This window comes from Fusarium musae, chromosome 3 (assembly GCF_019915245.1).
Source record: "Fusarium musae strain F31 chromosome 3, whole genome shotgun sequence".
Taxonomy (NCBI): Eukaryota; Fungi; Ascomycota; class Sordariomycetes; order Hypocreales; family Nectriaceae; genus Fusarium; species Fusarium musae.
Window position 1 is genome coordinate 63,350 of NC_058389.1, and position 24,397 is coordinate 87,746.

Consider the following 24,397-nt stretch of genomic DNA (forward strand, 5'->3'; position numbering starts at 1 on the left):
AGAACGGGGACAACAGTATCATCATGGAGATGAATTCCAATAATGAGGTATGTTATTTACAAACATCGATCGCAGCTTGCACGCTAATGGAGATCGCAGGAGATCCACGCCATTGAGGCAGAGCTCCATACCGAGATTCTTCCTGGCACAGAGATTATGAGAGATGTCGCTTCGCATCATTTTGTCAAGGATCGCTCGGGCTCCAATCGTGTTCTTATTCCGCAACCCTCAGACGACCCAGCTGACCCTCTCAACTGGTCACTAAAGTGGAAAATGCTAGCGATCACTGGAGCCAGCATGTCCTCTTTCTTCCAAGGGTTTGGGCCACTTGCTCTTGCACCTATGTTTGGGGATTACATTGAAGCATTTCACAGCACTCTAGCAGATGTTGTGCAGTTCACTGGAGTCTGTATCCTGGTTCTTGGCTTCAGCAACTTCATATGGTACGTTGGGGGCACCCAATCCGAGAGGGTCTTTTCTAAGCTGGGACAAATCACTAAGAAATGCCAACAGGGTCCCGTTAAGCACTTCATTCGGCAGGAGACCGGTATACATTGTGTCTAACCTGATCTGCTTGGCCGCTATGATTTGGAGAGCTCGTGCGCAGACGTATGGCAGTTTCATGGGAGCTTGTGTGTACGTATTTAGCAGCAACAGTTGGCATGACACCTTCTGACTATGATACAGGCTGAATGGTATTGGAGCTGGTCCGGCAGAGTCAATCCAACCTGCCGTCATTGCTGGTAAGCCATCACACTGAACATGTTGAGGTGTCTATATCTAATTGCTTGCTAGACATCTTCTTCTTGCACGACAGAGGCAAGTGGAACACCTTGTACTGGGTCGTCTACATGGGCTCCCTGATGATTGGCCCCATCATCGGCGGGTCCATGGCTCTCCACGTTGGCTGGCGCAACTTCTGGTGGTTCAACGTGGCTCTTGGTGCAGTTGTGGTGATCTACACCATCTTCCTATTCCCAGAGACCAAGTTTGTCTTTACCATCCCCTTGAACACGCTGAATCATAACTAACAACGACCAGGTGGCACCGCCCTCATCCGAATGAGATCATCGAGGAATCCCGAGCGAACGAGAAGATGGAGGGTTCGGCCAATGCTAGCCACGCCGAGGCCTCCAGACCTAATAGCGATGGAATAACAGAGCACGCCACCAGCACCGAAAAAGAGGGAACATCCCCGGAAGGATTTGCGGATCTGTCGACAAGCGAGACAGCTGCAAGGGATCCGTATCTCGGGCGGGGAAAGCCGGCAAAGTGGCAGTTCCGGTTCTTCCAACCCAACGCACATCCTTTCAAGGCTATCCTTTTGGACCTGTGGATTCCTTGGAAACTGTTCGCATTTCCCATTGTCCAATTTGCCAGCTTCGTCGTCTCTTGGAGCTGCTCGTCATTCCTTACTATTAATCTAACCCAGAGCCAAGTTCTTGCTGCGCCACCTTACAATTTCTCTACGCAGACCATCGGTTTTACCAATTTTGCTATCTTTGCTGGAGCTTTGATCGGCCTTGCCACTGGTGGTCCTCTGTCTGACTGGGTGGCTGCCAAGCTCACTGCAAGGAACAACGGCGTTCGCGAACCAGAGATGAGATTGGTTGCCATGATACCGTTCGTTCTTATTATGTACCTTGGCAATATCATCGTCTCGGTTGGGTATGAGAACCATTGGCCATGGGAAGTGATTGTGCTCATTGGATATTCTTGCGCCGGCATCCAAGTTGCAGCCCTCCCCAGCATCTCAAGCACGTATGCTGTTGACAGTTATAAGCCTGTTGCAGGCAGCCTATTTGTTAGCATTACAGTCAACAAGAATGTTTGGGGCTATGGCTTTAGTAAATTCATTACCCCTTGGAGCGAGAAGGCTGGGTAAGTTATCTACCAGTTTCTTGCTTTAACAGTTACTAATTCTTGCAGATTCATTGCACCTATCATGACCAATGGAAGCTTAGTTTTCCTCTGGTGTCTGTTTGGTATTGTATTCTACTACTACGGCAAGACATTCCGTCGTTGGACCAGGAACAGCAGTGTCCATAGGCTTTAGTTCTTTAGCAGATCTTGTAATATTATTCAATAGGCATTCTATCTAAGTAATAATAACTAAACAAGGTTTTTCACTCTATATATCTTTAACTTCTTTTTATATATGTATTCATTTAAAGTACATACCGATATTGACAGACATGACAGACACTTCCCTATAACTCCCTACAGTTAACTAAGCAAAGCAATCCAGTTATGCAGCTGAATCTAATAGACTAACTTAGCCACTCCTGAAAACTAGACTGATAAAAATCTTCAAAGCGTTGGAGAGCAGATTATCGTTAGCATCTGAATTAAGCTCCATCACGCTTATCTAATATAAGCCACTAGCATAAATCAGTCTCACCTCAGCCATTTCATCTTCGCCAATTCAGGGTCTCTCAAAACCTCATTCAGATACATTCCCATCTCAACAAGCACGCTAATTATACAATGAGACAAAAACACTTTTCAGAGCGAAGCAAAACGGGATGCATGACTTGTAGGCAACGACATATGCGATGTGATGAAGGCCGCCCAGATTGGTAAGTCATATCTCTTCCCCTTGGGCCTCAGGGTGGTTGGGTATTTGGTATGGTTTTCGAATTTTGAACCCAATTCAACGCCCACAACCTTTAATGGAAACATTGGATTTAATCTTTTATATTAGCTTCAATTGTACAAGTGCATCTCATGTATGCATTTACGAGCCTACAAGAATCCCCAGGCGGGAAAAAACGGCTTCAAAACAACCGGGTGCAATCGCACCTTGGTCAATACATCAACACAGCAGCTCATTGCAGATAGCGAGCGTAGCGACTGCAGAAACGTCTACAAGGTCGAGAGCTAGTCACTTGTCAGCGCACCGACCTTTGACCCTGGGTTCACTCTACGTATTTCCGATTGAGATGCCGCTCAAGTCCAAACATCTGCTACAGTATTGTAAGTACCAGATACCGCCATATACCGATCTCACGCTCTCTGTATATCTAAAGACCTTTTCCAGTCTCTCAGCTCCCGCCTGTTTCCGATAAATTGCTACAGTCTTCTTCGAGTAAAAGGTAAGACAGAGGCTGTCAAGAAAGATCTAAGATACGTCGTGCTTATGTGATATCAGCATAGCAACTGCAATAAATAGCCCATGTGGCCTGCGAAATATCCTCATGATTGCCGCATTTCGACATGCATGGAACTACAGCCGTCTGGGCACTTTTAAGTAGACATTTCTATACCACAAAGCGCAGACCATTCGCTTGGTGAATGAACAGCTGCGCCCTTCCGCCTTCGTCCCATTTTGCGCTGATCATATTGTCACGCTCTGTTTTTCGGAGGTTTGAACTATCCTTAAGTTCATCGGAAGGGACGATTTAAATAACGTGGTTGCAGTGTACCTTTGGCAACTTTGAGGCTGCCGATACGCATCTTATGGGGATGTTGTCGTATATGGAGACTCGGGGAAACCCTAAGGACGAGCAAGACGCAATTGCTCATGAAATTTCCGAGCGGTATTTCATCGTGTAAGTGAGGAATAAAAGATCTATGGTAGGTTCTGATTTATTTCACAGCGCATATAACATGATTCAAGGTCTCAAGAGCAGGTTGGACGATTACCTAGCGTCCCCTGCTGGGGCCGCATTTAACTCTCGCTGCCAACTAAGCCCCCAAGAGCTAGAACAACTTATTCCTGAATGGCATTCATATGAAGCGAATGGCGCTGGACTATGCCTTGAGGCGATGAGCCTCCTTCCCAGCTTTTTCGCTTCATCAGCGGTTTGCCCGAAGCTTAACCCTGTCAACCCATCCCGCGTCATCAGCTGCCTCAAAGGCATCACTCGTATCTTTGAGATGAGAAGCTCTTGCAAGCGTGGTATCTCACATGATACTTCGCTGTATGAGCTCTGGGACCATGGAGACCCTTCCAGGCTTTTTTCTGCAGTTGTTGAAGCTCATATCGAGTCATGCTCACCAGCGTCCGCTGTCACCACTGGACCTCGTGCGCATCTGCAGTCTTCATGGACTGGGATCATCGTCACGTCAGGAATGTATCTGAACAGCGTATTGGGTGTTTGGAATTCCGGGCAACCTGAACAAGATCAGTTGCTCCACTACATCATGCGGTCTAGCTTCCAGGATTTAAAGACATGTTTCGTAGGATCAGATATGCACAGCCCTTCATCGAGGGATTTAATATTCTGGAAATTGTTTGGTTCGGCCTTTCATCTTACTCGTGCTAGGTTGGAAGGTTGCAATACATTGAGTGATGGCCTGAGCCTCCAGTTCAAAAGTATGATACGGGTTGTTGCAAGGGAAATGAATATGCTGTCATGGCAAGACGCAAGGACTAGGCTTGCTCAAATAGTTTGGCCAACGGACTTTGACCGGGAAGATCTGGCGAAGGGTTTGTGGCATGAGACAATGGCGTACCAAGTAGGGGGACTATAAAAGTGGTATCAAGTCTATTGATGTTGAGGAATGGCCATTCTGAACAAGCCTTTTGATATAAATAGGAGGTTTACGTTTGCGTCGAAGATATTATATAGCTATCAATAAAACTTAAAGAAGAAACCTCTTAGCAAGCTAGAGAGAACAAGGTGAAGTTGTCTCCTGTAAGGCCAGTCGAACTAAGAGTAGTAAGGTCTTTATATTCCAGATCACGATTATCAATATCTGAACTTCTCAAGGTTAGGATTTGCATCTATTCATAGCAAGAATCATGATTATCCCTGACGAAAACACTCTAGACATTGTCCTGATCGTACTGACCCAATCTAAAGCTCACCAACCATAGTATGTCCAGCATTTATTCTCATCGAAGCTCAAGATCAATTAATCGTCGCAGATACAATAGCTAGAGGGTGGGCAGCATCCGATCTTATCTAGATGATGCGCCTTCTTCTTGCTTTTGTAGGTGCGCCCTCTACTGTGGTCAACTGAAACAGCTTTGGGATTCTGGATAATGTGTTTTCGCACCTTGTTGGAAAGGGGAATATCTAATAATATCTGGATGATAATTTAGCAACGTTACATGGCTAGCGCTATACCGCTTCTGGACAGTTAGACGGCTAGTGTCCAGCTTCTACCCTGGTCACTTACATGGTTGGCATCGGGTGACACCTGAAGTCTCTCTGATACGCTGGAGATGTCAGCCGTTGACGAAAGTCCTGCTTCCTGCTGTAAGGCACTTAGTAACTTGAGGGCAGTGCTGCTGAGAGGCGGTATGGAAATCGCATAAAGTTGTGTCTGAGAAGAGACCAGTGATTGCAACCACTCTCAACTGTTACAACTTTCAACATGGTCAATATCACTTGCGCGGCTCGAGAGGCCATTTTGGCATATAGTGGTCTTATCGCCCTTGGTGGAGATTACACCTACTCTCTTTCTGACCTTTCTCTCAAAGTCTCATCCTTTTTCTAACCCAATTACACTTCCTTTACTCTGGGAAAACCCAACATATCACCAAATCAATCTGTGGTTGCTGAGAACTTCGCTCTTCTGTATACTGATTGGAGGGACAATGGCCCCGGCACGCATGTGACTGTGGACGATTATCGCGTCGAAGCGGTATCGAATGAGTCTGCCGTGTGTTGGCTGACCTACCGTATCTCACCTGATGAGGAGAAAATGGAGGGGTGGGAGTGGACCAATGTTTACGGGTTTCGAATTTGGAAAGGGATGGCTAATGGTCTGAGTGGTGGTTGGGAGTTTGCTGTTGGAGATGAGGAGCATCAGCAATACGAGGCAAGGTTTGGAAAGTAGTCGCGCAAAATCAGCTCATATGCATCGAACAAACTTGGGAAGTGTTAGATCAGCTTAGACAATGTGCTCTATTTTTGTTTACCTGGAACTGTTCTATAATAAAGTATCATCTCATAATGAATCAAAGCAACACTGCCTCTAAACCCAGAGACTTGAGGTGTAAAGCGGCTGGCTTGACCCTCTTGGAGGCAGATCAGACTATTTCAGGACAGATAGGCGGCTAGTCCACTAGCGCTTATGTCTTTCAGGAACCTTCAAGGCAGGCGGGCAGGGTATGATTATGATTGGATTCATGCGTTTCAGCACTGCAAAGAACTTTTGTTTAATGCCCGACAAATCATATACTTATACGCACAAGCCGAAATTTTCATTGATACTACAGTACCTGCCCCTGGCCCTGAAGGCTACGTGATATCATAGCCTAGACGATTTTTAACCATGTTAACACCGCTAAATTATTAAATTATTTTCTTCTTTCTTACACTTCTGACGTTTCTTCCATGATTTTCTGGATCTCCTCTTTTAAGATACAGCGCTTCCATTATTCATTTTCAATCGTCTATCCTATAAGTCATCTCATTTTCACGATGATGTTTGCTAGACTGTTTATTTCGCTAAATCTACTCTCCACAACATTGGCGCAAACCTGTTACTTTCCAAATGGAAATACGGCACCCAAGCAGTACAAGCCATGCGGGTCTAGGAACACAACTTACTCGACTTGCTGCTCAACAGATCAAGATGATCGATGTTTGCTCAATGGCTTATGTTCGTGGTCTGATCACTACGACTATCGAGCTGCCTGTGCAAGCGATGATTGGAGTGGATGCCAAAAGATATGCCCCATGAGTGAGTGACTGCAACCTCCGAAGCCCTCGACATTTAACTAATCCGGCTGTCAGAGAAAAACAATACATGGGTTCAAGTCAAAGAGTGTGCGTCGAATGAGTACTGCTGCAACTTGGATCAAGACAATGATTGCTGTAAAAACAATTCGGATCGTTTTTCGCTGCGAGCTCCTCCTCTCCATTCTGATCAAAAAAAGTCAGGCACGCCGGCTGGTGTTATAGCTGGCGCAGTAGTTGGAGCAGTTATTGCCATTATTATCGTTTCAGGTCTTGGATTCTGGTTTGTTCGCCGGAAGAGACAACGGAGAAATGATAGAAACATGATTATGACGGATCAAGAAAACAAAACCCCTCCAAAATCTAGTCCAGCATCTGGTCCATTGATTGTGGAAGCTGATGCAGGTCCCGAACATGTCCTAGTGGAGTCTGATGCGCAGCCTATACAGCCAAGGGTTCTTCACGAGCTACCAGCATAAGTCATATTGAGAAGCTAAACGACATAACGCACAACAGGGGACTTGATATAAACTGCTAAAAGATATAAACGTTTTTCAAATCCTTTAGCGTTGAACATCCGTGACTCTAACCCCAAGGATAAGTTAACATCACAAAACAGCAAACTGTTTAAACCGAGAACCGCCATTTATCAACTTCGCTGGCCGCTTCAACTTGTTCCTCTTCTAAATGACCCTTTGACTCAAGCTTCTTATTAAGCCATAGATACTGCGCGTTAGACACGATCGCGAATACCAGGGCGATAGATGCCAGGGTGAGAATGACCGTAAATCCTGTCCTATATAGTGGCGCATCATGGGCCTGGAAAATCTGAGCCCCTGCCAGACCAGCCGCGTTGGCAGTCATGATAAGGAGAGCCATTGTGATGGACCGTTCTGCAGGATTGCGAATGTTGACAGCAAGCCACGAACCATTCAAAGGATGAGCAGCAGACCCCCAGATCGTAGTAAAAATGAGGATGCCATACTTGAGATCGCGATTTGTGCTCGTGGCCAATTGCCTAGTCGCGAGACAGAAGGCAAAACTCAGGACAGTAGCGATAAGAATCAGAAAACCTCGCCTCCGAGTTTTATCTGCAATCCATCCGAACGATAGATTTAGGACAATGACAATCCAACCGCCAACAGATGACAGTGCGTTTGCTTGAAGGCGGTCATAGCCATAACTTGCAATGATGGACGGTTGATATGTTCCGAGTGGTGAGATAATGGCAATGCAGCAGAAGGAGACAGTCAGCTGCGGGTAAATACACCACCTGGAAAAGGCGGACTTGATGTCAACCCACTTCACATATTTGTGTCTTGGACCTTGGCTAGGATTGTCAAGGTTAACACGTTTAGTGAGGATGTGGATCTCTTGCGGTGTAAAGTACAAGTGGCCGAAGATGTTTGATGGGTTTGCGGGAGAGTTTGGCATGAGAAGGGCGAAAACAACACCGATCACTATGGTGATGATTCCCTCGAGGAGGAACATCCACTGCCAACCAGACAATCCAGCTATACCTCTCATCTGGAGGATGCCATAGGCAATAAGTCCACTTGCGGCCGAAGCAATCATGTTGCCAAGGAAGAAGGCGGTGAAGCGTCTGCTGGTCTCATTGCGTTTGTACCACTGCGTCAGGGTATACAGGCCGGCAGGAATGAATCCGGCTTCCAAAAGGCCGAGTAACAGTCTAGTAGCATAATATGCACCGACGCCTTTGCCTTTGATGAATGCTTGAAAAGTGGCGACCAAGCCCCAGCAAAAGATCTGGCAGCTAATCCACTTCTGAGGACCCAAGCGATAGAGAACAAGATTACTTGGCAGCTCTAGCAGTACGATTCCCAAGCTAAGGAGCTGGTTTCCGACGTTGAACTGGTATTGAGTGATGCCCACTTCAGGGAGGAAGAAGTCTGTGAGGGCGTTGCCGATGTTGCCGCGGTCGAGCTGCAAAACAAAAAAGCCAGCGATAAGCAGAGGCATGATGAGTAGATCCAGCTTGCGAACAAGAGCCCGTTCTTCGCCTTCGGACCAATCAATGAGGGACTGCTGCTCAGGGACATTGGAGTCATTATCTAGACCCGAATTGTGGTCATCCACAGTGGATGGAAGTGACTCCTTTTCAATCATCATGTGGGAGAGTGTAATTGGTAGGAAAAGGTAATTCTGAATGCTGAAGCAGCAGTGCATGCATGACAATCGTTCATAATACAAGACAGAGGATATATAATTATTCTCACAACCTCTTTTACATCTCGCAATCAAGACGAGGCATTTCGCAATACTCCAACTTTCAGTCTATTGCAGTCGAGTCTTCGTCAACTCCCCGAGCAGCTGAACAAAACGATCTGTAATACCCTGCAATGATGGAAGCCGCTGCGTAGCCGAATCGAACAAACCAATGAGGCCATGATCCGAGCGACAGCCCGGTCTCTCTGGCTTGCTTAGCGTTATCATGGGTGAGGGCTAGCTCCGATGTGTCAGACGCCATCGACATGTGAATCTTGCGTGCTTGGAAAATATTAAATCTGGGGCCAATGGAAGCATCATCCGAGGCACACCAAAAGCTGGAGTTGGTTAGTGAGTGGGGGCGTTGTTTTGACAGTTACATTTACGGAGAACAACCCACTGCTTCCTACTCCATACTCCCCGCCAAATATCTCAAGATGGCTGCTTGCCGGTCTCAGCCGGGGCCCGTGATAGACTGTGATGCCAGTCGTAGTACGTGTGATTGCTTACATATATAAAATACCTCCTTTTTCTGTTTCAACGGTCGAGATAGTCGACCCCACAACACCTCTACGTATGTCCTTGAACCCCCTACATTCTTATTCTACTCTGCAATCATGGTTGTTGCAAAAAGACCCAATTTCCTTATCATCGTTGCTGATGACCTTGGCTTCAGTGATGTAAAGCCATATGGCTCCGAGATAGACACCCCTGTTTTGGACCGCCTTTCCAAAGATGGCATACGCATGACCAACTTCCATACCGCCCAGGCATGCTCACCCACGCGAGCAATGCTTCTTTCTGGGACAGACAACCATATCGCCGGACTTGGTCAGATGGCCGAATTTGCCGAGATGAAGAAGAACCTCACTGGCAAGTATCCTGACTACGTCGACAAGCCTGGCTATGAAGGATACCTAAACTGGAAAGTGGCTGCTTTGCCTGAGATTCTTTCTGACGCAGGATACTTGACTCTCATGTCTGGAAAGTGGCATTTGGGAATGACTCCTGACGTGTCACCAAGTGCAAGAGGTTTCAAGAAGAGTTTTGGTTTCTTGCCTGGTTGTGGCAACCACTTCAACTACGAACCGCAGTTCGAGGCTGACCAAGATACTATGCTGTTGACCTCGGACGGATTTTGGATGGAGAACCAAAATCCTGTGGATAGAAAGAAAGACCTACCTGATGACTTTTATTCTACCAATTTCTTCACAGATAAGTTGCTTGATATGTTGAGCAACAGAACCGAAGAGGAAAAAGAGCAGCCCTTCTTTTCATACTTGGCTTATACGGCGCCACATTGGCCAATGCAGGCGCCACAAGATGTTATAGACAAATACAGTAAGCTCTCAGTGCACGCCACCAAGCTTCGGTACTGATGATTCTAGGCGGAAAATACGACAACGGCCCCGACCAGCTCAGACTAGACAGGCTTGCCAGACTAAAAGAGCTGGGTCTTGTGCCAGCTGATATCGAAGCAGCTCCTCCTGTTGGCTTCGAAGCTGGAGTGAAGTGGGAAGACCTCACAGCCCACGAGCAAGCTGTTTCTGCGAGGAAGATGGAGGTTTATGCAGCAATGGTCGACCTCCTTGACCAGAATATTGGGAGAGTCGTAGATGCACTTGAAGCATCTGGTGAGCTTGACAACACTTTCATCCTGTTCATGTCAGATAATGGCGCAGAAGGATCTACTCTGGAAGCTGCACCTGTTTGTCCACCCCATCTTTTCAATGCGAAAGTTCATACTGACTGTAAAACTTAGCTCTTGTCATCATTCAAAACACTTGGAGAACTTATAGCTGCACACTATGACAATAGTCTCGAAAATATTGGCAAACACGATTCGTACGTCTGGTATGGCTCTCGTTGGGCATGCGCTGCTACTGCGCCTTCTCGCGGGTTCAAGGGATGGTCAACCGAGGGCGGCATTCGCTGTCCTTGCCTCATACGCTTCCCTCCAATCTCATCGGCTCCTGAGTCTATTTCTCACACCTTCACAACAGTAATGGACATACTTCCAACCATCCTTGACCTTGCACAAGTGCAGCACCCAGGGCGAACATTTAGAGGTCGAGAAGTTGTCAATCCCCGAGGAAAGTCCTGGGTCAACCATCTCTCATCTCCTACAGATTATCCTACCGTTCATCAGGATGCGGATCACATACATGGCTGGGAGTTATTTGGTAATCGTGCCATCCGTAGGGGAAATTGGAAGGCAGTTTTGTTGGCAAAGCAAGGCGGCGACAATTGGGAGCTATTTGACGTGGAGAAGGATCCTGCTGAACAACATGATCTATCAAAGAAGAGGCCTGAAATTTTGGAAGAAATGCTAGTGCATTGGGCTACGTACGTTGCCGAGACGGGGTTAGTGGAAGACGCGTTCTGAGGGAACGATTGCGTGATTGAGGTCCACATGGTGTTGAGAACTATGGGCCAGATCCCTTATCACTGCCAGACTTAGAGTAGCATTTCATCCCAATTACCTGCTGATTCCGTCTAAAATCGTCGAAATGGCCTATAAAAAGACACGCACTGGCTGCCTGCAGTGCAAGACGAGAAAAGTCAAGGTAATAAACAACGTCGACTGACCAAGATGAATGATTGCTCACAGCCATCTTAGTGTGACGAAGCGATTCCATGTACAGCCTGCGTCCGTCGGAGCTCGACATGTAGCCTTACAGCCCAAGAAAGGTCATCGCGAAGCAGGACGCGATCTCCACCAATCCAGGCTCTGGAATCAACCACCGACATGACTCATTTCCAACGAATTGCTCCATCTCCAACATATGGCTTGACTGCACATGATAGAGAGCTGCTATGTCACTGGCACCAAGTTGCTCACAAGGCCATTGTTCATCAACGAGGATCGGAGGACCTCTTTCAGCACGAAGTAGTCCACCTTGCATTAGATCATCCAGTTATCCTGAACCTAGTACTGGCCATATCCTCTTTCGAACAAGCGCACACTGCCCACCTATCACTGCCAAACGCGCCAGGAGATCGGATACGAAGGGATATCTACGCTTCTCTGGGGTTCAAGTATTCTCAGGCCGCCGCAGGGATGATGAGACACGCAGTAGCGAAAGCCAATACCGATAACGGCCCTGTGTGCCATCTTGCCTCTGTTCTCATGATGATCAACTCCTATGCCCAAGGCTCAGTTAAAGAGCTTCTACGGTCTAAGGACGAGCCTTCTACTATGCTGAGCGACCTGCTCGTCACTTGCAGGCTCACAAGAGGCGTCAGGGCTATCGCCGAAACATACGGCGTCATAAGGCCAGAGCGTCACGAGCTTATACTCTTTGTCTCTGAGGGCGAACCGCCAGACCATGGGCCCCTCGATCCCGTTCTCAACATGCTTGATTCTTTGACATTTTTAGGACAGGTAGAGGATCCGAACATCAGAAAGATTTGCCAGGACGCCTTGGATCTGATGAAATGGCTCGTAAGAAAAGCCCAAACGTCAGAGTGGTGCCCAGCACATCGAGCATCATTGCAATGGATTTGCTTAGTTGGGAAAGAGTTTATGAGACTCGTTGAAGATCACGAGCCTGCAGCTCTTGTGCTGCTCTCGTATGGCTGCTTCCTGGATAATGGAAATAGTGGTAATAACTTTGCAACCAGAGGGTGGAGAGAAGGTGTTTGTGCTGAGATTAAAAAGATTATTGGTTCGGACTGGTCATGGGCAATTTTAGTAGATTAGTATCATAACTATGGTTAGGTAATGTATTTATCAGATGTCCTGAAATAAACTCATTTAATATTATACTTTATAATTATCTTTTATATAAGCCTGGATGGATTAACGATCTCAGTTATATCTTTATATTTAGCTCTTGACTAGGAAAAAAGGATATCGTATAGCCTGAAGGACAGCCCATGCTACCAGTTTAAACTCTTTCTTAATTATAGAACCTCCATTATGGATCTGATTTACATAACACTCACAACGTTTGCTAGGAGCCAAGTGTGAACAAGGCTGAACCTGATGATACTAGGATAACTGTAGCTGCTTTGGGAATAGTACATGGGCCCTTGATAGACTCAATCAACCCTCTTCAGAGTTTCCCTCATAACTCTTGGTGTAAGGCCAATTGCTTTCCCATTATCATCAATCTCAAATTCGAAATCATCAACCCCAATGTTGCCATATGTCAACGAGTCAACTCCTCCCCACGACAGGCAACCGCCACTAAAAGGGCCAACACTTGCCTCTGTCGTGTTTGTCTCAGCCTCTGATGGTGATTCATCGGCAAGGTGAGCTTCAAAGACACCCCTGAAAGAGACTCTCTTGATTCCTTCCAAACCCATTGGATATAGCCTTAGCACTGGTATCAAGTCCAGCCCTGGCCATGTAAGCGCGGCCAGCATGGCTAGCACGTCAACGCCAGCGCGAGTCCACTTCCTTACCAAGAGAGTATCGCTCATGGTAACAGTAAGTCGACTCTTGGGGCCCTCGAAAGTGCCAGCAAACCGCGTAACGGCGGTATCGCGGGCCGTGTTTTCGGCGGCTGGCAGTAGTGTCTGCGCGAGGAGGTCAGGAAGATAGCTTAGCAAGTAGGCACGGTTAGTTCCTGCGATGAGCGCCACGAAACCAACCTCGTGGTCGGGCGAAAGGACAATAATCGCAGTGTAAAGGCCAATGGCGCCGTTCTTTGTGTAAAGATCAACGATCCGGCTGCCGCTGCGGCCGAGGGGCATGTACGTGCGCCGGATCTCCCAAGGCATACCAACAGACATGTGAGTGTCCGCGGTATGGGTAATGGGCTTCAACCAAGAGCGGGTTTCGGAGGGGCTGAGTATAGAAGAGCTGAGGATGGATTGACCCATGCGTGTAAGGTCTGCAGCAGTAGAAAACATGCCGCCATAGCTGTGAAAGGTTACGCATGTGAGATGTGCAATGAGGGTGATCGCACTTACGGGCTGCCATCTGCTGTGGTGATGTTCCACCATGAGAGCTGCTCATTATCGGGGATCATGGCGTTTTCTTTGCTCTTGGGCGCCTCGAGACCTGTTCGTTTCATTGCTAGAGGGTCGAGCAGGGAGGATTCAAAAGACTTGTGGAATGGCTTTCTCGTCATGCCCTCGAGAGCATAAGCAAGTATTTGGTACGCGACGTTAGAGTAAACCGGGGTGTTGGCAGTTGATGTGATGGGGAAGAAACTCTGTGCCGTGATGCCCTGGAAGAACTCTGCGTGAAACGTATCAGCAAAAGCGTCCAACACGCTGCGCATGGATATGTACCATTGCGGGAGCAAGGCTTCAGAGATGGGTCTGAGACACTACACTGTGGTTTTTCTTTCTTACTGAGGATCGGGAGACCATACAACTCGGGATTCTGGTGAGTTGATTCGATAACGGAACTCATATCGAAGAACCCGACTAAATGCTAGTATTAGAAGAGATGAGTTTGCCTCTTCTCAGGGCGGTACTAACAGTTTCGGCTGATACCAGCCATATGTCCGGAAAGCTGCCCAATAGTAACCTCATCCCACTGCACCTTGCGGGTGTGATCACCCTTGTTCTTCCTGGACGCAAGAGCGAGTTCAGGCACCCACTTCGTTACCGGATCGTTCATGTGTTTCATCCCAACCTCGACGAGCAGTGTATAGACAGTAAGAAGCTTCGAGACACTACCCACGCGGAACACGGTATCGTTGTTGAGTGTCCCTGAAGTCAAGGAGTTCTTCATAGAGGGAGGGACGTATCCATGCTGGAAAAGGGTGTCCGAGGCGGAAAAGGCCTGGACGTAGAATGTAGTGTTGAACCCTTCAAGAGTGCCATTACGGTCAAGCTCGTTGAAGGTAGCGTTGAGCAGAGCAATAGAATCAGAGAACGCACTGGACTGGAGCGGATGCTGGACGGGCGGGAAGATGGCTCCTAGTAGAGGACATGGGGTCTCTTGAGCATTGGCCTGGTGCAGAAAAGCAGCAAAGCCCAGAGTTAGGGCAAAAATAACGTGCCTCATAATGGGATAGAGACAGGATATTATTGGAATGAGAGACCAGGAGAAATGAATTTGCAGAGCGGGTAACTTGATCAACTTATAGAAGAAGGCGCGTGGATCAGAGATAATGGTCCCGCGTGTAGGTGCTTGGATCTCCATTACGCCAAGGCAACAACAGAGATAGTTTGGCCAAGAGTTATTGTAGAATATGCGACAAGCTATTTGAGTGGCCGGCTCGCTCAATGGACTAATATGTGAGCTCGTGTAGTTGTAATGACATATTGTAAATAAATGCAGTGTACACAGTACAAATGGTTATGCTTACTTGTACACCGCCGAGAGATAGACAAATCAGAATGTGCTTTGGTTGTACTTGTTCTGTGATTGGCCGGCTCGCTCAGGTTGGTTGAGGGGGATCTGATAGCGCCGGGCTAAAGCGCGTGAATGGAGACTTATTAACTGCCTGAGCAGGCTGAGCTTATCTAGGGTATCCACGCTGCACAATTTGACCTCAGTTCTGTCTGCGGACAACCAACGATTACAATAAGTAATAGGGCTAGGGAGCTAAAACGAGAAGTCTAGATATGCTTTTTTTCTAGGTTAAACAGTAAGATGTATTGTTGTAGAGCTATTTGAAGGTCGACCTTGTACATGCATCAGATTTTACTCATCATTACGGGTTAACCATCCTTCTCGGCGGACAGTTAGTAGACCGTAATAGTCAAGAATTAGATAAGAATAGTCCATAGCGATAGCGGCCCAGAGGTTCTTTATTCCAACCCAAGGGAACAGGGTAAGAAAACAACGGTAGGTCTTCACCATTTGAAACAAGTACCAAACCATGAAACAAAAACTATTCTCTTAGTCAGTCTGGGTATAACTTACAACGACAAGTTACATTCTGGGCAGATAGCATCGTCTACTTACGCGATCCTGGGCGAGTTCATGATGGCTAGTCCCCAGCCAATGAGATGGACAAGAGTGATGAGAGGCCGTCCAAACTCCTCTGCAAGCTTTCGAGCAAAATAAGCATCCCTCTTATAGATCCTTCGAAACCCGGGATCAATAAAGAGCTGATTGATAAAGGCCTGGAACCCATTGCGTCGCCAACGAATAAGTTGGCTAACGTAGGTGGAGTCGCTTTTGACCTCGGTGAACACTTCAGCCTCGCGTGCGTCTTGATGGAACAACTCCCACCCATTCCGACGCAGCCAACGGGTTATGAAGCTATCTTCACCCGTCTGGAGGAGCCCGCCGCCGAAGATCTCGTTCGTCAAATCATCCAGGAATGTACCCGACTTGAGAGCGGCAGTTCGAAGTAACATGGTCCGACCTACTAAGCACCATATACCACCTCCACTGGCATGGAGAAGCATCTGTTTCTCATCGTTGCTTGATAGCTTTCGGATAGCTGCGACTTCCCAGGGAGTGAGAACATCAGGGTTCTGTCGCTCTGAGGGAATCCAAGCACTTACGGGAGTTAGCTCGTGGTTCAACCAGGGTTTTATATTTCACCTTGCCTTTGTCTACCGACAACGCCCCCGACCTTTGGGTTCTCGAACCCCGCGAGGAGATACGGTAACACATTATTGCTTGGCCATACTGTATCGTCATCAACAAAACACAGTATATCACCAGTTGCTTCTCGCACAGCAAGAGCCATCTGTGTTCGTCGGCCAGGCTTCGGAACAGTCAGAATGGAGATGGGCACATTCCCGGCCTTTTCGAGGACAGGAGAGGCCAGTGATTTAACTCTTGCAAGATCACGAGGGATCGTAACAACAATAATCTCCTTGGGCTGGCTGGCAAGGCAGGAGTGCAGCGTGTCTGTAAATTCGCCCGGTGTGTCGATGGTGAGTATCAGGATGCTCACGCTCTCAGTTGGAAAGGTTGGCTTTTCAAGGGGTACTGGATGGTTGTACTCCTTCATTCGCATTCTAGTGAGTAGGGTGTCGTATTGAGTCCATAGCCTTTTGTTTGTCAGTTGTATGGTACTTGAGGGCTGAGGAGCACTGAGGCTTACCACATTCCTGCAAGAATAGCCGACATCTTGTTTTAATTTAAGCGTAGAGTATATACTAAACAGTCTCTGGCAGTAAAGATTATTATTGATGTTTTGAGGCTAGGGAGGAAATGTGAACGAGATATTGGTTCGATAATCAAGGCAATCCTGTCTTATTATATCCAAATTCCAACCCAAGGCTTCCCTCAGATTTCTCAATAGTCCAAGAACACAACATACTGGCCGTTGACTCGTCATTACCCATGTGAATTAATCCTCCAGCCCTGCTGTACATCCCAAGAGTCAGTATCTTTGTCTGGATTACCCACGAAATATCCCAAAGTCACTTCAATGCCGGATGATATTTTCCGTACCATCATGGTCTTACTGCAGATAGCATATTCTTCAAGCCGAACAAAGTGGATAAAAGCAACGTTCCACAACATCGGCCCTTATGGATATCCGGCCCGCGTTCCCACGCAGTCTCCATCTTTGCTTATGGTCATTCTCTTCAACACTTATCAGTAATTCATTGCCAAGATATTTGAAACCTACTGGTTCCAACCGATGCTGATCTTACCTGAAACCAGGTGGTGTTGGTGCTTTTCATGTTGGTGTATAAGCAATCACAGTCGCATCGCAGGTATAGTATTTAGCCATATTGCAACCCTGGATAAATAAACAAAAGGAAAATGCATTTGTAAGACCATGCATGTAACCAACTAGACAAAGATAACAGTTTGTAAGGAAGGACGCGCGGCCTGTGTCAACCTGCATGCGATCGCACAAAACATCACCGAGACAAGTCCAACCTGAGCAAGTTCTGACCATCCCACCACATCAGCAAAACATCTCCATCTCAAATCAATCACGAACAGGCAGTGAAGATGAGTCGTTCAGCGGTCGCCGTGCCATCAAACACACAGGAAGGTGATGTCAACACCATAGTGACCAACCTGGCCAATCAAGACAAAGTGCCATGGTATCAGAAACGAAACCTACGAAATCTTTACTTTATGCTGATCCCGACATGTATGGGTATTCAGATGACATCCGGGTTTCACGCCCAAATGATCAATGCTATGCAGATATTGCCGTCATGGATCAGCTGTATGTTGGTTTATCTCTGTCCAATGATTTACGCTGACGAATCCTGCATCTGTAGACTTTGGCAATCCCCAAGGATCTCTGAAGGGCATTATCGCAGCTGCATATCCTCTAGGTGCTATTATGTCACTGCCGTTGATACCTATCATCAATGATCGATTCGGAAGACGTTGGTCCATCTTCATCGGGTCATTCATTATGGTCATCGCATCCTTGGTACAGGGATTCGCTAATTCTGGTATTCCATTGCTCTCGCAGACTAAGGCTACTACAGTATACTAATTAAAATCTGCAGCTGGTTCTTATATTGCTGCACGTTTGATCCTTGGCTTCGGGATCCCGCCGTGCTTGGTAGCGGGCTCCTCCCTAATCGGAGAATTAGGATACCCAAAGGTATGAACCTATCAATCTATCGTCATCGTGCTAATAGTTAGAAGGAACGAGCGGTTTTGACATCGCTTTTCAGTGTTTCGCACTTTATCGGTCAAATTACTGCAGCCGGCATTGTCTTCGGTACCAATGGCATATCGTCCGATTGGGGTTGGCGAATCCCGTCACTCCTCCAGATCGCCCCGCCGATGATCCAGCTCTGCTTTGTATTTTTCGTTCCTGAAAGCCCAAGATGGCTTGTCGCCAAAGACCGCAGTCAAGAGGCCCTACATACTCTAGTCAAGTTCCACGCTGAGGGACAAGAATCTGACTTTGTCAAGGCGGAAATGGCACAGATCCAGTCAACGTTACGCATCGAGATGCAAAACACCAAGAGATCATGGCTTGACCTTGGCGCAACTTCAGGCATGCGAAGACGTTTGCTGACGACCTGTATGTTAGGCCTGTTCACGCAGTGGTCTGGATCGACTCTTATCTCATACTACCTCGGCGACCTGCTGCAGATCACGGGCAATGATTCTTCCTATTTCAAGCAGACTATCAACGTTAGCTTGTCTTGCTGGAGTCTTGTATGCTCTTTCACAGCGTCAATGCTCGTTCGTCGGTTCAAACGTCGACATATGTACCTAGCCTGTACCATTAGTTTGCTCATCTGCTTTTCCAGCTACACCATTAGCATGGAGAGGACAATTACGGCAAAGGAGAACGGGGGATCCAACGATGCTGCTGGTGCGGCTAGCATTTTCCTATTATTCGCTTATTCACCTTGTTACTGTCTCGCCCTCAATACAGTTACATACAGTAAGTTGATCAGTCCATTCCATAATACTAAGGCCAAAATGTTAACAGTTAGTTTCAGCATATCTTGTTGAGATCTGGCCCTACGCTGAGAGGTCTCGTGGTATAGCTGTTTTCCAGCTCTTTGCACGTTCTGCAGAGTTTCTCACCACCTTTGTCAATCCAATTGGTCTTGCAAATATAAGCTGGCGGTATTTCATCATTTACTGTTGCATTCTTGCGTATGAAGTTGTTTTTGTGTACTTCTTCTTCCCAGAGACTGCTGGTAGAACGCTTGAGGAAGCAACATTCTGTAAGTTAACAAAACGTAAGACGCAATTCATCTATATAGCTAACAGTATATGCAATAGTATTTGAAGAAGAGAAGTCATTAGCTGTAGAGACTATACTTGCAGTGGAGAGCTCAACTGCCACAGAGCTTATGGCAAGGGACTCTATTGAGCGCAGAAATGCAGGATCTGGGACAAAGAAGTTAGCGTAATAGTTCTTCATAGTGAAATTGCATTTATCACTATAGATACCTTATACAGTTACTAAGTAATGTTTTTAATCTACTCTAAAATAAATTACATAGGTACCTATTCGCCCTATAGCAAAAATCAGTCCAATAGTGATATATCACATTTACAAGGCTTGGTCTTTAGCGGTAGAACTTAATTCAGCGAATAGTAGGGTCTAAGTCAGACGCTGCATAAGGTAGATGTTATCTACTATGACATAGATGCATAGAGGTTCGTATTAATGCTTGTGTAACTATTTTCAGGGCGGGGGTAAGCTTGTCTACTGCTTGTCTACTGCTTGGCATACCAGCTAAGATGAGACTCATGCACTGGCTGAAGTCAGAGGGTGGTTGGAATGTCAATCTCAGAGTTACACCCGCGGACTTGAGTAATTTTATCCGTGCATCCTAGATCACCTTATGCAAATCGGCAAATTCTATCACTTGCTTATCTTAGGACCTGCTCTCTTTGAACGATCACCTGATTATATGCAGTCATGCATACTACACACTTCTGTAATCATTCCGAGATAAGAATGGCAACTGATCTGCTACAATAGTGATATTCCTGTCAAGTTACTATGAACAGTCACAAGGCTACAACTCTTACAGCATGATAGACATGGTACAAGTATTACCGATGCAAGCCTATCCTGGTTACACGAATATATTTAACACCTCCTGACCAGCTCTGCAGATGGTCACATCTGTATGCTCACGCATATATCAATCACGAGATAACAACATGCAGAAGACTGGCCCGTAGTGCCGATAACTTTACATCACTGATGAGATTACAACTTGACGCCTCATGACCAAGTCTGCAGATATTCATATCTGCATGCTCACGCATGTATCACTTATGAGATAGCAAAATACAGAAGACCGGCCCGTAACACCGTCAGGCCTACATTGCTTAGGAGACAACCAGATGCATAGAACCGGCCCGTGATGCCGATGGATCAATGCATTTATTACGGTAAAGCAGCTTTCATCATGATATATAAACCTTGTGAGTACTAGACAACATAAGGGACGAATCGAAATCATCATAAGTTATTCTCAACCAGCAATCAGTATCAACTCGGGATTTACCAACGCCTATCATGGGTCTCACCGAAGAACAAAAGCAGCATTTCATTGAGAATGGCTGGTTAAAGTATGTTCAACTCTACTACCCTAGCGTGCCAAATACCTAACACGCGGTAGAATTGAAGGTGCCTTTACAGCCGAGCAGGCTGCGCCGCTGATAAAAGACGTTGAAGAACGTCTCGGCGTGAACCTGAATGATAAATCAACTTGGAAGCAGTGGCGAATTAACCTCAAGCCTACTAAGTGGGTTCAGGCATCTGAGTTTGCCCCAAAGGCTTGGGAAGCCATCTGCGAGCTCTCTGGCGGGGAGCACCGTCTGGACCCTGAGGGGTGTTTCTGGAGCAACGGCTACATCGTCAACCTTGGAGATGCTGCCTATGAGGGCAAGCCATCGCCGCTGGAGGGCCTGGACCAATTCCATACTGATGGGCAGTTCTTCGTCCATTATCTCGACAGCCCGGAGCAGGGTATCTTCTGCGTGCCACTTTGGACCGATATAGTACCAGGTGGTGGTCCTACCGCTCTCTGCTCTGGGACTGTAGGCACTGTTGCAAAATGGTTATATGACCACCCTGAGGGCACCAACCCAGACCTGCTCCCTCGAGGCCATCCGCGGTTCGATGATCCCAACGGGTCCAATTTAGATTGGTCGAACAAAGTTGCTCGGGCCAACGGCCGTTTCGAACTGGGGACAGGCAAAGTTGGCGATGTATACTTGTTGCATCCGTTCTTGGTTCACTCCCCGACGCGCAATGAGAAGAAGCATTTCCGTGCCATAACAAACTCAAAGACGAGTTTGAAGGAGCCTCATCATCTACATCGTGCGGATGGCAATTACAGCATTCTAGAGCAGAGCATCAGGCGCGGCTTGATGCAGAATGGTGTGACAGAGGAGGATCTGATGAACTGGCACATCACCCAACCTCGAGAACAATTCAAGCCAGGCCTCGTTGGTAGAATAGTACCCACAAAGGCTGATGTCACTCCTCTCAACAAATTCGGAGTACCTACACCAGTGTGAGGTATAGGGTTGGTCTTAATACTATCTCTATTCATCTCACACTACGACGCAATTGAGACAGAGAAACCAGGAGTTCAACGATGGAGGATAGATGGTGGTATCAGATAAGCTTCCTGAGTAAAATCAGAAGCCTATCGCAACGGTCTTTTTAAGAAGGTTTTATACGGTATATGTTGTATAGATGTAAGAAGGTTTTTAGGCCGCGAAACTCGTGTCGCAAATCAAGTCCTCAGAATAATATTTGAAGTGATCTGGACCAGTATCTCGGCGTTCCAGTCGCAAGATGACGAAGCTTTTCATTTCGTCACACGATACAAGTACATAGCACGGATGTAAAGGAATGCGGTATAAAATGGTTCAGCCAAGAGACAGGCAAATCAGCATGGACTTTGGCTGTACTTGTTCCGTGATTGGCCGGATCGTTCAATTCGAGTCATGGCAATGTTCCATTTTTCACCACGTTAGTACTAATAGAGCATAAATCTCGATGGGGAAATCGATAATCCGAGTCATCATCACGGTATCACCTAATTTCCCTAACGGCCGAGACCAATTGACATTGGATGAATTCGCACAGCCCATTTTTGCGTATTCATTTTAGTGCAAATAGCCAATTGTTACAGTGCACAGAGATTAGGTGGATGTTTTGATCGCTCTTGTCCGCCATCTTGGACCTGAAAACCTTTGAATGTCGACTGCTACGCCATGGATGATATTCCCTCCAAATCGGCCACAACTGTTGCAAGTCGGCCAAGGCGGGCGTATCACCGCAAACTTAAGACGGGTTGTTTGACTTGTAGGTCAGTTTGGACGACTTATATGCACGCCATGTCGCTGCTACTGCGTGTATTCCTTGCCTTGTATGCACTCCCACAATCTAACGATATGACTCTCCCAGGATTCGCAGGGTAAAATGCGACCAGGGAAAACCTGCCTGTGTGCGCTGTACGTCCACCGGCCGCACATGTGACGGGTACACTTCTCTGCCCCCATCTTCATCCCATTCATCATCAACCTCCACATCAGCTTCCCCCCAGTCCTCTGACTCCCTCAACGCCGCCGCTGATCTCAAGCTCATCCTGCCACGACAGAGCCCCGACGAGGTCCGCAGCTATCGGTTTTTTCTAGAGGTCACGGCGCCATCTCTAGCCGGGTTTTTCTATGCCGACTTTTGGCTCGCTGAGGTACCGCGCGTCTGCATGTCCGACGCGGCCATTTGGCATGCTGTCGTCAGTCTCGGTTCTGCTCATGAGGATTTTGCAGAACGTGGCAAGGAATCACGTAGCATGTTTGCTTTGAAGCAGTTCACTTCAGCCATCCGATGTCTTACTGACTCAAGGTCGCCAAGACATGCCGATCGGTGGAGAGCGCTTGTCGTCAGCACTATATTTACCTATGTATGCACGATCAAAGGCCTTCACGATCAGACGCGTCTACATCTACAAGCCGGATGCAATCTTCTCTGCGAGCTCCAAAGTCTCACCAACAAAGGCAGGGTAACTTTGAATCAAAAGAAACTTCTGAATATTGCCCAAGACGAGGATTGGATCTCGTCAGTTCCGGTGTCAATTGCTCCGATTCAGTCCATTCTGGCCAACCTCGAGCTGCACTTGAACGCGCTTGACCATGGCGGCATGACAGAGAGTCCGACCCTGCTCTTACAAAACAAAACACTCAATACATGGCGCTACTATACAGCACCTCGTCGTTCGCATCGTCCAACACCAAATTCTATTAATCAAGCATACTGCGCTGCTGAGTCTCTCTTCACTGGACTCATCCTATTCTCCCAAGAACATGCCAAACAGCTCGGGGATATTCAGTCCGGTGTATCCGGATCGACAGGACTAACAATGCTGGCTGCACGACAAAAGCCGTATACGCGATGCTATAAAGAAATAAGCAAAGCAATCGAGATCTTCCAACACGAGGTAGACGCATGCCAACTGGAGCCGCATACCATGCTCCCCTTGCACCTCTTCCAAATGTCGAATCGCCTCCTCCTGATTCAGGATCCTGAGGAGCATGACTTGGTTAAGCGCCAAGATGACCTTTCCGCCTTGTACAAGTCTATAGTCGACCTCGCCGAGCAGGTCATGAAGCTCGATTCTATAAAGACCCGACGAGTTTCCTATACACAGCACCTCTTTCTCGTCGCCCATAGTGGTATCGGACAGTCAACTCGCCGCCGCGCTGTGGCCTTACTTCGGCGTCCACGGTTGGAGGGTGGCTGGGACAGCCTAATCTCTGCAAGTCTCGCAGAGGCTATCATGGACAGAGAGAAGGAGGCGGCGTGTGAATACCGGCTGGAGCAAAACTTGTATCCTGGGACTACAGGAGGCGGAGAAGAGAATGGGCAGAGACTAGAGGAGGTTGATCCAATATTTCGGGTATTTAACATTACATTTGCGTTTACAGGACAGAGAGAGGCTCGCGCTGTGCTGCGGACGTGGCGGGAGAAGCTCGATGACGTTGCTGGGCGGAGCAGGGCTATTCGATGGTAATGATGATATTGAGACAACACTACTTTTACTCTTATGTGTCTCGGTCCTATCTAGTAACAGGCATACTTTCAACACTACCAAACGACCGAAATCGGAACTCGAACACACAATTGGTTCTGGCATCGAAAAGAGCACGAGAAAAGGCCATCACAGGTGATATACACGACAATGTGCAA

The 24,397-nt window shown here is 47.2% G+C and overlaps 8 protein-coding genes across 8 annotated transcripts; 5 read left to right on the forward strand and 3 right to left on the reverse strand.

Annotated features, from left to right (window-relative positions):
* Positions 1 to 23: 23 nt before the first annotated feature.
* Positions 24 to 2,056, forward strand: J7337_003473 (uncharacterized protein; the record flags this gene model as incomplete). The annotated part of the gene is made up of 5 exons (XM_044821189.1): positions 24 to 47; positions 100 to 547; positions 796 to 988; positions 1,042 to 1,881; positions 1,930 to 2,056. The coding sequence occupies 5 exons, from the start codon at positions 24 to 26 to the stop codon at positions 2,054 to 2,056; spliced, it is 1,632 nt and encodes a 543-aa protein (XP_044682522.1).
* A 5,206-nt stretch (positions 2,057 to 7,262) lies between these two features.
* On the reverse strand, positions 7,263 to 8,765 carry J7337_003474 (uncharacterized protein; the record flags this gene model as incomplete). Its single annotated transcript, XM_044821190.1, has 1 exon — positions 7,263 to 8,765. One exon carries the CDS (start codon positions 8,763 to 8,765, stop codon positions 7,263 to 7,265), a length of 1,503 nt encoding a protein of 500 aa, XP_044682523.1.
* A 713-nt stretch (positions 8,766 to 9,478) lies between these two features.
* Positions 9,479 to 11,247, forward strand: J7337_003475 (uncharacterized protein; the record flags this gene model as incomplete). The annotated part of the gene is made up of 3 exons (XM_044821191.1): positions 9,479 to 10,202; positions 10,250 to 10,569; positions 10,624 to 11,247. The coding sequence occupies 3 exons, from the start codon at positions 9,479 to 9,481 to the stop codon at positions 11,245 to 11,247; spliced, it is 1,668 nt and encodes a 555-aa protein (XP_044682524.1).
* A 1,658-nt stretch (positions 11,248 to 12,905) lies between these two features.
* On the reverse strand, positions 12,906 to 14,829 carry J7337_003476 (uncharacterized protein; the record flags this gene model as incomplete). Its single annotated transcript, XM_044821192.1, has 4 exons — positions 12,906 to 13,731; positions 13,782 to 14,052; positions 14,106 to 14,243; positions 14,298 to 14,829. 4 exons carry the CDS (start codon positions 14,827 to 14,829, stop codon positions 12,906 to 12,908), a joined length of 1,767 nt encoding a protein of 588 aa, XP_044682525.1.
* Positions 14,830 to 15,731: 902 nt separating this feature from the next.
* J7337_003477 (uncharacterized protein) lies at positions 15,732 to 16,857 on the reverse strand (the record flags this gene model as incomplete). The annotated part of the gene is made up of 3 exons (XM_044821193.1): positions 15,732 to 16,261; positions 16,324 to 16,778; positions 16,832 to 16,857. 3 exons carry the CDS (start codon positions 16,855 to 16,857, stop codon positions 15,732 to 15,734), a joined length of 1,011 nt encoding a protein of 336 aa, XP_044682526.1.
* A 1,638-nt stretch (positions 16,858 to 18,495) lies between these two features.
* J7337_003478 (uncharacterized protein) lies at positions 18,496 to 19,586 on the forward strand (the record flags this gene model as incomplete). The annotated part of the gene is made up of 3 exons (XM_044821194.1): positions 18,496 to 19,036; positions 19,167 to 19,397; positions 19,456 to 19,586. The coding sequence occupies 3 exons, from the start codon at positions 18,496 to 18,498 to the stop codon at positions 19,584 to 19,586; spliced, it is 903 nt and encodes a 300-aa protein (XP_044682527.1).
* A 1,124-nt stretch (positions 19,587 to 20,710) lies between these two features.
* J7337_003479 (uncharacterized protein) lies at positions 20,711 to 21,717 on the forward strand (the record flags this gene model as incomplete). The annotated part of the gene is made up of 2 exons (XM_044821195.1): positions 20,711 to 20,763; positions 20,814 to 21,717. 2 exons carry the CDS (start codon positions 20,711 to 20,713, stop codon positions 21,715 to 21,717), a joined length of 957 nt encoding a protein of 318 aa, XP_044682528.1.
* Positions 21,718 to 22,916: 1,199 nt separating this feature from the next.
* Positions 22,917 to 24,221, forward strand: J7337_003480 (uncharacterized protein; the record flags this gene model as incomplete). Its single annotated transcript, XM_044821196.1, has 1 exon — positions 22,917 to 24,221. The coding sequence occupies one exon, from the start codon at positions 22,917 to 22,919 to the stop codon at positions 24,219 to 24,221; it is 1,305 nt and encodes a 434-aa protein (XP_044682529.1).
* Between the last annotated feature and the right edge of the window lie 176 nt (positions 24,222 to 24,397).